The sequence below is a fragment of the Lissotriton vulgaris genome, unplaced genomic scaffold (genome assembly GCF_964263255.1).
Source record: "Lissotriton vulgaris unplaced genomic scaffold, aLisVul1.2 SCAFFOLD_754, whole genome shotgun sequence".
Lineage (NCBI taxonomy): Eukaryota > Metazoa > Chordata > Amphibia > Caudata > Salamandridae > Lissotriton > Lissotriton vulgaris.
In genome coordinates this window covers 36,282-53,768 of record NW_028246384.1, presented here as the reverse complement: position 1 = coordinate 53,768, position 17,487 = coordinate 36,282, and the positions used below count along the sequence as shown (strand labels likewise).

The window sequence follows — 17,487 nt, the reverse complement described above, 5'->3', positions numbered from 1 at the left end:
GGTGGTATGTTAGGCTCATAGGAGAGCCTAAATAGCTTACCTGCTGGTGTAAGAAAGCCTGCAGCTCATTCCTGCATGGTGTGGCATGCACCATACCGTGCATGCCAAACTGTGCCCGAACGAAGGTGCAATTCCAGCAAGGTACAGCAGGTGCCACCCACACGCAGCCCCATGGTCAGATCTGGCCTGTGACTTTCCTCTTACCAGAATTTCTGCCACCCTTTTCACAGCGGGGTCCGCACTGAAAAATGGGTGGTGGAAATGAAGGTTGTAATATGGTCGGTGGTTTCGGCATCGGCACAGCCAGCATATTCAGACCATCACCGCAGTGGGATCCTTGATCCTGGTAGAGACGGCGGCCTTGTGGTGGACTCACCACCACACTCAATACGGTGGCCAGACCACTGGGGTGGTGGCAGTAAGACCACCACCGCTAGTATGGCATCCCAAGTCTGCAATACTCATAGAAAGCCCCTTTGTAATCTGACTTCATATCCACCGACACTGGAGAAAGGCTGATTTTGTGAGCTGTAAAATTTGCATCACTAAATCCAGGCCCACAAACATTTAGGAAATGGCATGTTTTAGGGGAGGGCACACTTTAGATTGTAACCCCAGTCCTATTTACATTGTGTAAATGGGTTATATTGGGGATGTCACATTTACTATTCTTACTTAAGAATAATCAAACATTGAGAAATGTGTCTATATTTAGGGGTGATGGGATTTGCTATAATTACTAGTCTAACTCCAGCCCTACTTATTTGTTTTTGGGTTTTGTAGAGTGCTCTATCTCCCTTATTAGGGTATGTTGGCTCTGCAAAGAGCAACTATATTTGGGGGAATAGCAAAGCAGGCTTTCAGATTTTCTGAATCTTTATAACTGGGACTCAGAGTGACGAGAAAAGGGAAACAACAGTGAAATGGCTCTGGCGACCATACTTTTTAGATGGGATTTTTGTGGTCACAATAAAGGAAGATTTGTGAATCTTAATAAGCAAAGCGAATTATACCCACTAAAATAATGTTGAAAGTTTGATCAATTGGGACAGTAAATTACTTTCAGAACCAAACTTAGGGCTTTATGTAGATCTTGACAGTCTTATCGCCGTCCTGCTGCAATAGACATGAGACCGCAGCAGCAGCGGTCTTCTCTGCTGGCTAGCAGTACTCCATTGCCGTCAGGCTGGAGGGATAGGGCGAAGCTGATTTAAATGTTCTTGTTGAGCTGGTGGTGTCCTGTTAGCGGAATTCTTATGTAGTGGGGCAATGCAGGCATTGAGACAATTAAGTACTACTTATTTGCATCTTAATACACACATATGTTGAGTATATGTCAATATGAACATGTAGGTAATGTGTACTGGCCATAGTTTTTATATATAGCATTGCACACCAACTACATGCCCACACCTTTGACTGTACACCCACATCCACAACAAACAGCCTACCTTGGAATCCAGCGATGACAGGGTGGCTGAGTGTCATGGTCACGTAGCAGCAGCACAGCGAGGACCTAGACAATGGCGTTGAAGAAAGAATGAGTGGTGGAACCCCAAAAAAGGTGAGTTGTCACCCCTTTTTCTTCATTTCTGCCACCCAAGCTTGGAAGTAACCATGCCACAGTTGCCTCGACAGAAAGGCACTTCATAATCTGCACGGCAGAAATCTTGGCCGGACTCCGTCCAACAGTAGCTTCTTCCTCTGACACTGTAGATGCAGGAGACAGATCCTGGCACAGTCAGGGGTACTGCAGCGGTCTTCTCCACAGTGCCCAGTCAACATTTAAATTGGATGGACGGACCACTAAGGTGGTGGGGGGGGGGAAGACCACTAAAAAATATTATGCCCAAAGTGGTTTAAAATGAATGTGTTCCCTCAGAAGCAACCAATTTAAGGAGACTAGAACAGGAGATGTGTGGTTTATGCAGTTGCATTGTTCTGGATCAACTGTAGTTTCCAAATCAAAAGGGAGTGCTGGCCCAAATAGATAGCAAACCAGTAATCAAGCTATGAGGATATAAAAACATTCACAATTTGTATCTGGTCTGCAGGGCTGAAAAGAAGGAGCACACATCTAAAAGTATGTAGGTGAAAAAGATGCGATTTCCCACCTCTGACACTTGGTCTATCAAAATTAGTGCTACATCAATGTTTATTCTGAGCAACTGCACCACCTTCACTAGGAGGAGCCAGACAAGAGCCCAGGTAATGAGGTCAGAAAAAGAAGTTCGGAAACTTAGTCCGATTTCTGTTTAGTGGCAAACGGTCAATTACTGTGCAAACTCCAAGCAAATAAAGGAAAAAAGAGTGCTCAATTAAACTTATATGCGATACAAATAATAAATAGCATGTCTTCAAAAATATAAAAAATGCCAAATGAAATAAATGTAGGAAATTAAAATTAAATAAATCTTCTTTTTCAAATAGAGTTTTTTCTATAAAAAACAGTTGGTCAAGATGTTAAATAATTCAATTTAAATGAATTTAAAATAAACTGTAATGCAAACCACAAAATAATTTACAATTAAATTATCTTTTTCCTATATATATATACACACATATATATATATATATATATATATATATATATATATATATATATATATAATATATATATATATATATATATATATATATATATATATATATATATATAATAAATTAAACACTTTATATTTTACTAACATAAAACGTTATTAACCTTGTCATAGCTCAAGTTTTATCTAGAATGTTATGCTAAATAAATGTGAAGTGCACAACCAATAACACCGAAAATATGTTTACTAAATAATTAAACAATACCAATATAAATTGAACATTAAAAAGAAATGTTAAAATAAACATATATTCAAAATAAAACAGTATCCACCTTATACCCCTATAATGTGCACTACCTGAAAAAACTTAATTTATAACAGTATAAGTGACATTATAATAATATAAATTATTCAACCCTAACCAGCCCAAATCCTCTATTAAACACCAAAAGCCAATTTAACATTTAAATAATAACTGTAAAAATCAAATACAATATAAATTAAATACATAACATTAATAACACGATCATTTAGCATAACTTATTTGAAAAATGTATAATATGAACAAAGATAAAAAAATATATTTACTATCATTATGCCGTTCCATAATAATTTAGCACTGACAACATTTTTATCACCAGATTATGGTCAAACCATATCATGGAGTCGATATTCTGTTATCACACCTTTTTCGTATGGATGGGTAAACTCATAAAAGCCCGGTGACTCCCTCCAGAAGATTGTAGTGAGATTGTTGGACATAGTAATAGCTCCAACTGTTGTCAAGTAAAGAATTAAAATCCTTGTCTTAGTGATTCCTCCATTTGTAGACCTATCTCCATCTTCCCATTACATATAGAAAGTGGTGGCATAGTGGTTAGGGTATCTGACTTCTTTATTATGGAGTAAGCAGGTTTTGTAAATACTTAAGAAAATGAATCAGTCCTAGGAGCTGTTGGCAAATCCCTCATTATCTGTTTTTCCTCCACTCACTTTTGACTGAATGGCTTGCGTTTTTGGATGTCTGTGCAGTGACAGCATGCTGCATAACTCTATAAGATCCAATCAAGAGGCACTCAATTGCCTTCAGTTCATTAGCTCCAAAACAGTAACAAAAGCTTCTTGGATCTAATGATGGAACACCAAATTACCACGAGTAATGGTGCTCAAGGAGAATGGTGTCTCCATGTGCGATGCATTTCAAATCAGCAAGAAGACGAATGGCTGGGATCTTAAATTAATTTTCAACTTATGGAATCCTAATTACAAAGATGCCATCTACACTAATGACTTCATTATACTGCTCTGTTAATCAAAATGCTGAAAGGTTCACATATACTGGGCGGAACATGCTGGCCGTGGGTGTTTGTGCTCATGAAAACCAACAAGCTGTTGATACTATTTTGGAGCTAATGAATCGACTGCACAATGAGTGCTCCCTGATTTCAACTTATCATTTTTTTCTGCATTGACAGCAGCTAAATGACCCAATAGACATGCCTTACCCCCAAATAACTTGGGGACTGTATTTAGTTCTCTGCCTGGCCTAAAATGGGTTTTTTTTGCCTCTGTGGCCTCTGCTGTCGGGTCATTATCAGAAAGGCAGGAGACTATGAATACAGGATTATACACGCAGGAACCACCAAGTTCATTATTTAGCAGCTACAGTGAAAGGAAGAGCAGAAAGGTTGACAGGAGTATGGGCTACAATTGGCACAATAGAAAGATGTATTTTTGTAAGTTTGAGTGGGTTTTCTTTCGATGGTGTAAATGTTGTACCTGTTTAGAATGGGAAGACTTAGGCAGCCCACAGAGACTGGTTGACCTGACACTACCTTTCACCATATTGAAAAAACAGAAATGATGCTTCTGCCAAAACCCGCTAGAAGATCTGAAAAATAAATGAGGGGATAACGTGTGAATTTGTCTTAGCTATCACATCTGCTACAATGTCTTAACTCGTCACACTAAAGGGTTTTGACTTAAAAACAAGCCAGAAGGTAAAACTGTTGACTGGGTGAAAGCACTATGCTTTATTCTACCCAAGTGCTTTTACAGGTCACCTTAATTGGCACAGGTGCCTTGAAAAAGACATCCATGCACTATAAACACCATAGTCTAACATTAGCTTCTTTCTAGTCTTTCAATCAAAACATGGACATAGTCTGGGTAATGATCTATTCAATCATTCTTTAAATAATCGACTCAGTCGACTTTTTAGTTTAGTCATAGCTCTGAAGCCCTGCAGTGAGACCATCTCCATATGTTTAAATTCTACCAAGCAGATATCTCATACTAGAATATTGTTTAGTAAATTGCAATTCCTCTTCTGGTCTGTTTTTCCTGTAATATAATTGCCTCAACAACAAACTTATAGCCATCCCACAATGTTCTTACAGGAACTTTCTTGCTGGGGTTCAAGATGCTGCACCACCGCTCTGTCGAAGGTGGCTGCCACCCACCTGCCAGATTATGCCTTTTCAGTAGTCTGGCAGGTGGGCAGCATGGCGATCCCACAGCGGTGCCTTTTAAAAAGGTACCGCAATGGGACGGCAGGACAAGGTTCCTTCACGACATGGACTCGAAAGAACCTATGTGCATGCACACAAGGGGGCAAATGTAATGCCCTCCTGTGCACATCCACTTCCGACTAGTTGGTCCTACTGCCCAACTCCTCGGAATGCCAGAATTGTAATATGGTCCTAAGATTTGCTGGCAGACTTCAGTCATTCTATCATAAAGGGGTGACCCAAACCCGTGAAGAGGGGTGCTGTGAACAATGGACAACAATGTGCAAAGGATTTATTGTGCCCCAAAAGCTTGTGCTGTGCGAATCAGAAGTCTCTGCGATTGCAAAGACTCAATTTGCAATATACTAAAGTGGCATTGTGAGTCACAAATGACTTCTTATTGTAATTCTCTTTGAGTCTGACCCTCCTTGTGAGTCTCAAGTCAAAGAGAGTAGTAAAGGACAGCCCTCATTCTTTGTACCAGATAACTATAAATATCAATGCTTTGCCAGTGCTCCTGTGATTGCAAACCATTGAAAGGTAATGTGAGCTACCTGCCAGCAGGTTTTCAGGTCTCAGCTAGGCAGCGCATGCGCTGTCTCATCGAGAGATGGTGTATACAGTATAGTGGGGGAAGCTCCTCCCACTTTCCAGCCTTATTTTTCATTGGCTTCAACCATAAATGCTGCATTTTGATTCGTTTTCAACTTCTTAGTCCCTCCTCCTGATGGCCATGTTGTCATTCATATCCTTCCCTGGCTATTGGCCCCTTTACTCCAAAACAATTTTTGGCCATTTGTCCCCCCTGCCCCCTCCTGCAGTCCATGACTTTTCAGCCACCTCCCCCCTCATGCCCCCTCACTCCTGTTCGTGTCTTCCTGGACCCCCACCCTCCGGTTTCCAATGCAATAGGTCTTGTGTAAATAGAGGTCCCATTGCATTAAGTAATGCTTGTTTGTTATAAGATTGGCTGGCTGATTGCACTGGTTTTTGGTGTTGTACTGCTGACAGCTTATTTTGCCTGACCAGATGGCAGTCTCTATAACACATGCGCAAAACAAACATGCAAATGCTTCACATTTGCAACTTGTCTCTTCCTTCTTTTACCAGTGAATTGGCTATGTGCAGTTTACATGTAATTATAAGCATTTTAGCGTCTCCATAATGCCTAATGAGGACAATGCCATCTTAGTGTGATCTTTCCCCTCATATTAAACATAGCTGTAGGGTGACTTTAAAATAGGCCATGTAAAGTGCGGATATAATTATAATCGCTTCAGCGACGTACAGCCATCAAAGATGGCGATGCAATTTGAGTCCGCTTTCTATCTTTCTTTTTACACCCGCCCGTAGGTGTCGCACAACGCCACGTTTGGGAAAGTAACCTCATACGTTCTAACGCTGAATTTAAAAGGACTCCTAAGACGTGTCTCGAGTTCTTCCAACCGGTAATACAGAGGCGGACGGATACCAATAGACGCATAGTAAGTGAGAAGCGTACCGCATTTCGCTAGACATCTGTACATTATCAGCAAGGTATTACATCGGGGGTATTTGGTTTAACTAGAACAGCACGGGTCGTTATTCAGAGCGCCGTGACCTCGATTAGCCAAACTGAAGTAGCCACTAAGCTCTAGTAAGTGTACACAACTATGGACAATTTTTATGTAAGTACTACACCAAATAAGACCAGACATGAGGCTATTAGAGCATACAAAATAGACGCCATACCATACATAAGATCCTAACATGCATATTTAATAGTATTGATAACGAACTGTGCTGTATTCAGATACCAGAGCCAACTGAGCTTATTACTGTAATTATTGGCTGTGAGAATTAAAACCCCAATATATAATTACCATACAACATTAGCAGGTAGCACTGTATACCTCCAAATGACAGCTAACAACATAATAATAAATATCAAGGGCAATAGACTCGGAATGAAAAGCACTGTGTTTATTGAAATGCGTTTATCTTTCATCTCTGGGTTTTAGAGTAATAATATCATCATGTGTTCATCTCCTTGATTTCATCATTATTCTTCTGGCATAGTCACTTTGAAACTTGCACACACTCACACACGCACATGCACACACACACTCTGTCACAAACACACACCCTCACACACGCACACACATACACAGTTATCCATTCTCTCTCTCTCTCTCTCTCTCTCTCTCTCTCTCTCTCTTTCTTTCTCTCTCTCTCTCTTTCTCTCTCTCTCTTTCTCTCTCTCTCTCTCTCTCTCTCTCTCTCTCTCTCTCTAACATTGAGATCTTCAACAGGGCATGGGAACTTTTTTCATGCACACCAGCGGGGCATATTGCTGTATAGGGCACACAGACAATTTTTAAAGGCTTTCTTAGGCACACTGGCCTACTGCAGCTATATGTGTATTAGGTGATTTACCGAATCACTTGCTCCCAAACTCATGTAATCCTCACAAGCCAGCATGGTAGCAATAAAGTACACGTGCAAACGTGCAGGCAGGTAGATAGATCAGCTTTATCTGAAGATGTGAAGTCTTTATTCTTGTGGTACACTTTCTGTTGTGGAATACACCACGTTGTGTGTATATATATGTGTGTATATATCGCTCAGGCACCTCCAGTTGATTGAAAACCAGGCTGCTCGCCTTATCTATAGGCTTACTTAGTGTCACCGCGTAACCCCTCTACTTAAATCTCTCCATTGGCTACCCATCCTACAACGCTCTCTGTTTAAGCTAGGCTGCCTTACTTTCATGTCTTTTGCCGGCACTGCCCCAGGGTTTATCAACTCAAAAATTCGTGCCTACTGTCTCACCAGAAAACTCCGCTCCTCCACTCAAGTCCTCTTGGAGGTTCCCCGCTTTAGGAGGAAAAAACAGGGAGGCATGCTTTTCTCCATTTTAGCCCCTCACTTTTGGAATGCCCTTCCTTTCACTATCAGGTCCCTCTCCACCTACATGGACTTTCGTAAAGCTTTAAAAACTCACCTTTTCTCTTCAGCTTTTCCTTTGCAATAATCTCCCGGCTCGTCCTTCCTCTTATGCCAAGTCACAGCGCCAAGAAACCGATAGGTGTTAGTGCGCTCTATAAATGTTTTCAACTTCAACTTCATTTATGCTGGAGTTAGTGGATTTTATTCGTATAGAGCACACAAGGAAACAAATGTCCCGGCAAGGCACTTGAGAGCATGCACACTGTGTAAAAGAAGCCCATAAAATGCTGGAATTGCGACGCAGAAGGTATGCCAGCGAGGTCGTGAACATGCTCCTGCGATTTTGAGTGGGGGAGCGGGTTAGTTTGGCGAAAACTTGCACACAAGTCTTATCACGATAGAAAGCACAAGTTGTGTCTATGTGTTTCAGGGAGATTAGTTAATGCACTGACAATGAACGGCCGAGGAATGAGGGCACATCATAGCTAAATGCATATAAGGTCCCAAAGGCGAGACCGATTGTATTGAAAATGCTTGTTTCTCAATGTAAGCCGTTTGTGATGGACAGCTTCCATTGTGGAAGTTACTGAGAGAGCAGACAGGAGTCCCAGGAGCTCCCAGGCTGCCTTTAATGGCCCTTCTTTTTAAAAATATATTTTCTGCAGTCTGGATTACATGAAGGGTTCAATAGTCTGTAAAATATTCTTCTGGGTGAGTCTACATCTGGCTGTTAAGATATTTGTTCAGGTAGTAAGGTGGGCTCCAGATAGGTGGGTTAACTTTAGATGAATATGTGTTTTTGAGGTGTGAATTTGAACTGGCACAGCTAACAGGGGGTGGGGTAGTATCACTTACAATACATTAGTTGTAATGGGTAGGTGATTTAGGGAATGAGGATATCAACTGTTGGATTAGGAAAAAAGAATGTAAATAGGTAAGTGGGTAGTTTTCTGAATGTTTAAGCGCGACATTTGGGAGGAAGCTGCTTATGCGTTTGTTAAAGTATTTTTTAGAAGAGATTTGTTTTAGTCCAAATAATGATGATCCTGAATTTACAGATTTCGGGAACTATTTGCTTAAGATGTTAATTCTGTGTTGCATTAATATACACCTATGCAGCTGTTTGACAGTATTCATCTTTTCAGTATCCAAAGAAAACCTGAAAATATTTGATTTACCATTTTGTTAATTGTAAAATTGGCTGTCCAAATCGGTGGACACCAACCAATCCAAGATAAGCTCCACAGCCAAATGGTCTTTAAACTGTTTTAAACATCATGACTTCCAAGTTTGTGTTTTTGCAGATAAACACAGCCAGAAAACAATGTGTTTACTGGCTGTATTTTTTTAAAGTGGAAAAATACAGAAAATGGTCCTTTTGTGAGAGACTCCCCATGCTGACCTTTATGAATCCCAGGCCAACGCTTAGCAGATGGATAGCTTGCAGAGTTAAAAATCAGGATGATATTTCCTTAAATACAGGCATAGGTTAACATATATTTCTAGTAGCATGCTCATATTTATAGGTGGGTGTAGGGTTTTGTAATCATTGACTGGTTAATTTGCTAAAATGCTACAGGCATCAGAGTTTGAGTGCATGTTTATTAGTTAAATAAAAATGTAATTATACCATTTTACGACCCTATTAATTCTCAAAACTCTAAACAAATATGGATACCTGCCAATAATTTGGCCAAAGAATAAATATGGAGAAATACAGACGGGAATGTTAAAAATAAATACCATAAAACTGGGAGCCCAGATTAAAATTGAAGTCTCTGTAGACTTTTCGATTTTAAATTCTCCTCTCCCAGATGTCAAATGTCATAGGTAGTTAGTGAAGCGAAAATTGCTCATAAGCTAGCTGTCAAGTTAATGTACAAGTGACAAATGAACTTCCTTTCAACATCATAATTATACTAATTAAAAATGCATTTATTTTACTTCCAATAATTAATGTGAAGCAGGGAAATGATGTACATTCTGAAATATTGCAATATGTTGACTAGACCTGGTACTCTGAACCTTTCTTTCTTTATCAGCATGGTATTTGTGCCGGCCTGTGGTGTGAGGTGGAAGGTGAGAAGGAATGTAAAACCAGGCTTGATCCACCTATGGATGGAACAGAATGTGAAGCAGGGAAGGTAAGTTGCTATCTCCGAATGTCCCTGTGCCCCAATACAGAAATACAATTGTTTTCTCATGGTATGTTAAATTTAGCAACCTGGTTAATGTCCGTACTGTCTAGCAAATCATCACCTGCTGATAAAATACATATGATTGTAACGCTCACTTAGCTCGAGAAAAGTGATGTGCTGAACAGTAACAACTTTGTAGCACACAGTATGGGGAACAATGCATTGGACAAATATCTTTTGTACTGTAGAGCTGCCATCAAATGACAGCGCATGCTCGATAAATTTGACTTCTTTGGTCATGACTTTGGCTAAATGGCATCTCCTTTTTTCTCGGTATTCCCTTTAAAGTCCTCAGCTCTCTGGTGCTGTCCACATAAGTTTAGCTAGAATCTAGGTTCTAAAAACCAATTATACTCCTTAGCTTGATTGTGCTGGCACACGTGTTTCTTTTTATTACATATCTTGGATTTTCGAGAGAGGAAACATTAGAAATAGTTTTTCAAAACGAATTCATCAAAACAGTTACTTGGCAAGCGCCTGCATGTTCTCCATGATAGGCTGATATAACACTGTCTGTCATGCTTTCCTTTGCAGTGTTTACACGTGCTCTGTGACTCGGCCATTAGTGTTCACAAAAATTATTATACTTTACGATCCTAAAGGTTGTCTCATTGTAAATCCCCTGACAGGCTTGACAAAGCCCTTGGTCATTAAGAAGATGGGTTGAAACGTATGTTGACTCTTCAACATTTAACATACAGTAGCAATGATGGCTGAAAGCATACAATAGAATACATTGAATTTTGGCCTTTTTAAGCCAAAGATACGGTGGTTTCCGAATCTCTCAACCCCTTCTTTAAAATGGTTTAGAAAGGAAAGTGTTGCCCAACCTGCTGGGGAAAGAAGCCGCCTGACATTTGCTCTCCATTTGCACCTGGGGCTGGCTAGATCTGCAGAGGTCAGTTGGCTGGCCTCCTGTTCACTCCCTCTGGGGCACATATGGCTGTAGAAAGACTCTATTCTGTGAGAACGAACCAGCTGCCTATTTGGGAGAAGACCGTATTAGGCTCTAGGGAAGACCCTAGATGGACCGAGTCCTGAGCCCTTTAAGCCCGATTGAGCACCTGGGAAGGCAAGGTTGACAAATGACTTTCCTGGCATCAAGGACTAGTGAGACTTCTTGTTCTCACTTCCGGAGATCTGCCACAAATCTGTACTATAGGTCATGTCTGTGTGGCTGATGCCTTTCCTATGAAGTTGTAAGTAGATAGGCCACACTTCACATCGAAGGTATATGTACAGCATGAATATCTACACACACATCACCTTAATTTCTAGTTTGGCAGTGGGTTAGAACTTGGCAAAAACATTCCAGTATCTCCGCCCCAAAATGATCAATGTGGAATATCTGATGAGGGCTCATTGTGGTTGTACTGTCCGCAGGGGAATAGGGTTCCCAGAAGTATTACACTCACTGGGCACAATACAAACTAAACAAGCGGCAAAACACCAAGGAAATGAAGAAGGTCCCTTCCAGCTTTATCCTGGCGTTCAGTTGCACGAGTTCAGCATGGACGAGGCCCAGGGTTGTGAACGTGGGCTGAGGTAAGTGATAGCTATTAATCCTGACCGCTAGCATGTCTTTTTGCTGAATGTCTGACTAAATATCGAAATCAAAAATATCGACATACAAAAATATCGGGACAAAAATATCGGTCAAAAATATCGGAATCCTATCCCTAACAAGGTAAGTACAAAAATATCGAAAAAATAATATCGTAGTACAAAAATATCGAAATTAAAAATATCGTTTTTTTAAATGTATTAATAATAATGTTAAAATAATTATAAAATACATATAATGTTACAAATATTAAATACAAATATTAAAACATAATTAAAAAATTAAAACTAATACATATACTTTTAAAATAAATAAAAAACTTACTAATTTAATGTAATTTTATATTTTGTAATTTCACTTAATTGATTTAATTTAAATTTATTTAATTTTTACCCTGTACGACTGTACCCCAAAAACCCAAAACTGACCCTGAACCCTAAAAATACCCCTTTACCCAAAAACTGAAAACTGACCCTGAACCCTAAAAATACCCCTTTACCCAAAAACTGAAAACTGTCCCTGAACCCTAAAAATACCCCTTTACCCAAAAACTGAAAACTGACCCTGAACCCTAAAAATACCCCTTTACCCAAAAACTGAAAACTGACCCTGAACCCTAAAAATACCCCTTTACCCATGAACTGAAAACTGACCCTGAACCCTAAAAATACCCCTTTACCCATGAACTGAAAACTGACCCTGAACCCTAAAAATACCCCTGTACCCATGAACTGAAAACTGACCCTGAACCCTAAAAATACCCCTTTACCCATGAACTGAAAACTGACCCTGAACCCTAAAAATACCCCTTTACCCATGAACTGAAAACTGACCCTGAACCCTAAAAATACCCCTGTACCCATTAACTGAAAACTGACCCTGAACCCTAAAAATACCCCTGTACCCAAAATTAATTAATATTATTTAATTACCAATTAATTATTAATTAACAATAACAATAAAGTAAATATATTAGCACATTTGCTGTAATTAATTTAATTTAAAAATTAATATTATTTTGCACAATTAATTAATTAAGAATAACAATAAATTATATATAAAAATTACTATAATTAATTTAATTAAATAATTAATAATAATTAATTACCAACTAATTAATCATTATAAATATGAAAAAAATTATACTAATTAATTAAGTAATTAATAGAAATTAATTACCAATTAATTATTAATTAAAATATGTACAAACATATATCAATTAATTAATTATTATTAAATTACTTCCCACCCTATTCCCCTATAAACCCATAACCCGCTACAGAACATATTTATCAATTAATAAATTAATTAAAAATAATTTAAAATTAATTCTCAATTAATTAATTAATAATTCCTAATAATTAATAATTAATTTAACATAATTAAATTACTTCCCACCCTATTCCCCTATAAACCCACAACCCGCTACAGTAGTAAAAGACAATATTTAATAAAATAACATTAAAAATAAATAATAAAACATAATAAATACAATATAATATACACTAAATTTATTTAAAAATTGATATTAGTAACATCAAAGTTATTAATTTCGATATTATTAACATCGATATTTACAACTTCGATATTACTGATATCATACCAATATCGATATTTAGACTGTCGATATTACTTACCTTCGATATTTTTGTATATCGATATTTAAACTTCGATATTTTTGCATATCGATATTTAAAAATCGATATTTTGTCTGTGTACCCTTTTTGCTACTGTGCGGATACATTTTAGGAACCAGGTGGGGGAGTGGGGCAGTGAGAGAGTGAGCGGGGGGAACAGGGAATACATCCATAGTACCACAGCTTTGCCTGGAAGCCTGTGGAGGCACTTTCACAGAGGGGCAAAAAGGGTCTGTTTGCTTGTTAACATGCAATCGAGTGTGTGTGTGCCTGTGTATGTGTGTTCATGTGTATGTTAGCGCATGTATACGTTTGTGTGCACAGCCGTGAGTGTGTTGGTATATCTTTGAGTACATGGGTGCCTCTAATGGCAGTCCTGGTGGAATGGTACACTCCTGGCTATAACTGGGCACACATAACATATTTGTGGCGGTCCATGTCATAATGGTGATCCTAACCCAGTACTGACAATTCTTTGCCTGTTTTTGTCATTGTGGACAAGTATGTGGCTATGTAAAGCACATTGCTGACCCTGTCACAAAGGTTTCTCTGGCCTAATATTGGCCATCATTAACATATTGGGGGGTCATCTGCGTATCTTTATGGTTCTGACATAAGCTATACCTCCTACCTTAACCTCCAGTGAAGTAGTTGGTGAAGTGGTGCCCTCCCCAACATATTGTGGGCATCCATGTCATAATTTTACCTTTCCATGACATAATGGTGGTCCTCCCCTGATGGTGACCATTTTTGACATATTGAGGGCATACTGGACAGAATGATGACTATTCATAGATGCTGGTGGCCCTGGCATACGTTGCCCTACACTACCTTAACTTCTAAAGCATAATTTTGATCCTTGCATGAACAGTCATCTCACATTAATCTCAATGCTTGTGCTGATGTAACAGTACCCTCCCTGGAATAATATAGGCAAACTTGACATATGTATACCGACCTCTAGCATAATTGTTGTCCATTGCTGACATATTGGCAACATTCTGTTCCAATATGTCTGTATTTAGAGTAATATTAGTCCTGGAATAAGATGAACCCCAAGCCTAGCCTATAGTGCTGCAGTAGTGTAAAGATGTCTGTTGTTCCTGACATCCTTGGCGTGATTTCCCTCATCTTTTCGCCTTCAACCCTCCTCTTTCTGTGACTTTATATTTGCAGGCTTTAGGACTTTGCACACTTCACCACCGGTAGCCAGTGCTAGAGAGTGCTCTCTCCTCTAAACATGATCACAATAGGTTATACCAAATAATCACATTTAATTTAAAGTCCCTAGCCAAGGGGTACTCAATTTCCCAGGGTCAGCTGGCCTGCAGCACTTATTGTGCCACCCTCTTAAGCATCCCTTTAAACAGGTCTCCCGCCTGCCACTGCAGCTTGTGGAGTGCAGTTCTTAAACTGCCATTCCGATCTGGCAAAATAAATCTTTTGCCAGGCCAACACATTCCTGCTGGACATGCAATTTTATCTTTTACATGTCCTAATAGTGAAAAACATTTACATTCATTTTTAACTACTGCAAGGCCTACCTCTCTCATAGGATAACACTGGGCTACCTTATTACATTTAATAAGTGATAACATTCAATTTGGAGCAGATGGAATGTTGAGTTTGGGACATTTTCTTATCCCAACCATTTGGTGTCTGCAGCCTGTATCCTAGATTACATGACTAGATGTAGCTGGCAGTTGGTCTTTGTATATTACTCCCAGACAATAAGACCAGTGGGGATAGGTGTTGTAAGGATGGGCCATTTCTCACTTGATGAGGGGGAGGAGTTTTTACCGACCACATTTCAACCCCACAAAGGTTCTGCCTGAGCACTCTCACAAAGAGTTTGATACTAGTATTTTGCGACCACAGACACGCTGGGCGGGCCAGGCAAGAGAAGTAGGAAATTACAAGCACCTATGGGAGTGGAGGCCTTCAGAAATGTTCCCTAATTCAAGTGGGCACCAAATATTAATAGTGGACCCTCATACCCAAGACTTCCGTAGACCTGTGAGAGACTTCAAAGGACTGCTATTATGCTGTCCAGCTGCCTGAGTGAATTGAATAGACCTGTATCTTAAACACAGGACCACCAGAGGGACTCCAAGGGCTAGTTGGCTGGCCTCTAGTTCAGGGACAGAAAAGGCTCTAACCACCTTGAAATAAGCACCTGGACTCTGCCTGCTGTGAGGCCTAGCCCCCCCAAATGGTGACACCTCATGCGTGGGCTCTGATCACAGGTCTGCTTCACTCACCTGGCACCTACGCTGACACAAACCCTCTCCTGGCGCGGACCTGCCAATCCATACCCTCAACCACTAACAACAAAACGGAACAATTGCCAATACTGAGCAACACACCAAAACTTTATTCCCTAGCCCAAACCTATGAATGAAACATATAGGTCTGCACTTTTTACTACGCCATAAATTATTTTATTTAGCAAAAATTTTACACAATACTGTACCAACAACACTTTATAAACATGTACTTCAACAATGAATACAAAAGAAGGGAAATTATATACACAAGAGTCAAATTCATCAAACTAGAGAGACACAGAGACACCAACACACACTCAATGCAAACCTACAAACATTCCAAACAGATTCAGCCAAACATTTAAACCAGGCACTCACACCATCCAACCATCACACCAAGGCGGGAACACAGTTACTTTTACGTGACCCCAAACCTGATGGAACACACTAAAAATCCCAAGGACAAACAACCAAAGAAATCCTATCTGTTTCAAATAGCATGCACAAATGATTCTAAATTATCACCAATTTCTCCATCCAAGACCTAATTCATTACTTAAATGAGTCAATTACATAACATGGTTTGCATGAGAAAGGGAAAGAAGGTCGATGTGTTTCAAACCCAAATGTTTGTCAGGTTCTCATCACGACCAAGAAGTTCTATAAAGAGAGAAAACAACAACTCTTATTTAAGGATGTACCTACAACAACTACTTAACACAAGCCCCACCAGCCGGTGCCTATTGCCTACCTTATTCCATTCGCAGACCAAATCGGATGTCTCAAAACCAAAATGGTATCAATGTTCTGGAAAGACAAACATAAGACACAAAATACTCTTAAAACCTCATGTCAACAGTCAAGCAATGTTCTAACGTGGCAGTGAAATTCATTCGGAGTCGCTTACCAGGCGAAGGACTTGTGTATGTAAACCCTTGTTATTTGGAGCCAAAACCAGGATGACCTGCCAAAAAGTGTCAGACTGTTAATATATATAAATTCGTCATGTGGATCATACTACTGAAATCTCAGCATATGGGGCTTGGAAGGCACGTAGGGATGTGTGTACACATTTTATTCCATGTCTCCAATATCACGAATACATCTGTGGATAAATTGCATGAACGTTTACTTGGTTGAACCCTCACATTATCGTCACACTGTATATCCATAAAACGCGCGCTGATTACCTTAGCAAAACACTCTCCTATCTGCAAACAACGCCCATGTCCTCTCAGTCTGGCTTGTGATGCCCGCCCACGCATTGAATGCTGGGATAGTAGGGTGGCTGGGAAACGTAGTTTTTAAACTCCCCATGCACCAATGCTAGCATGCTGGGCGGGCCACGCTCAAGCCGCGTCGTCAAGGTTACTTTTGAGATGCTAAAAGCTTTATTAATAATACATTCCGCCATCCGTGAAGCTTCTCCGGGCTACAGTGAATGCCTAGAATGTGCACTAATCTAATGTGCGAGTCTAACTGTTCACCCAAGTTATCGGGACCACTATTGCAACTGGAACCAGAGGCTTCATTTTGTCTTCCACCTGGAATCAAAAGTTAAACCTTCTCCATTGTGAAAACATGCCAGGTTAACCCTAGGTTTGTAGTCCCAATGGGACTCATTAGGACCATCTTCCTATACAATATCTATTTTCATCCTCATCAAATGCACGGTGCCAACACGTATAGTCAGTATGTTTTTAAAAAAACATCTTGGAGGGGAGGATCACCCGGCCCTGATTGCTCATCATATAAGTACGAGCATGTCAGGCATTTTCAACAAAGCCTTTCAGATAAGCCTTTTTGATAAGACTTATATTATATCTTAAAAGACAATTCAAAG

General features: G+C 39.7%; 1 protein-coding gene across 1 annotated transcript in view; it reads left to right on the top strand.

Annotated features, from left to right (window-relative positions):
• LOC147665970 (A disintegrin and metalloproteinase with thrombospondin motifs 19-like) overlaps window positions 1-10,776 on the top strand; it is a 632,122-nt gene extending 621,346 nt beyond the window's left edge. Inside the window, exons 11-12 of the mRNA XM_086949366.1 lie at window positions 10,021-10,122; window positions 10,711-10,776. Coding sequence (XP_086805492.1) covers window positions 10,021-10,122; window positions 10,711-10,776 — 168 coding nt within the window. The remainder of the gene's footprint in view (window positions 1-10,020; window positions 10,123-10,710) is intronic.
• The last annotated feature ends 6,711 nt before the right edge of the window (window positions 10,777-17,487 follow it).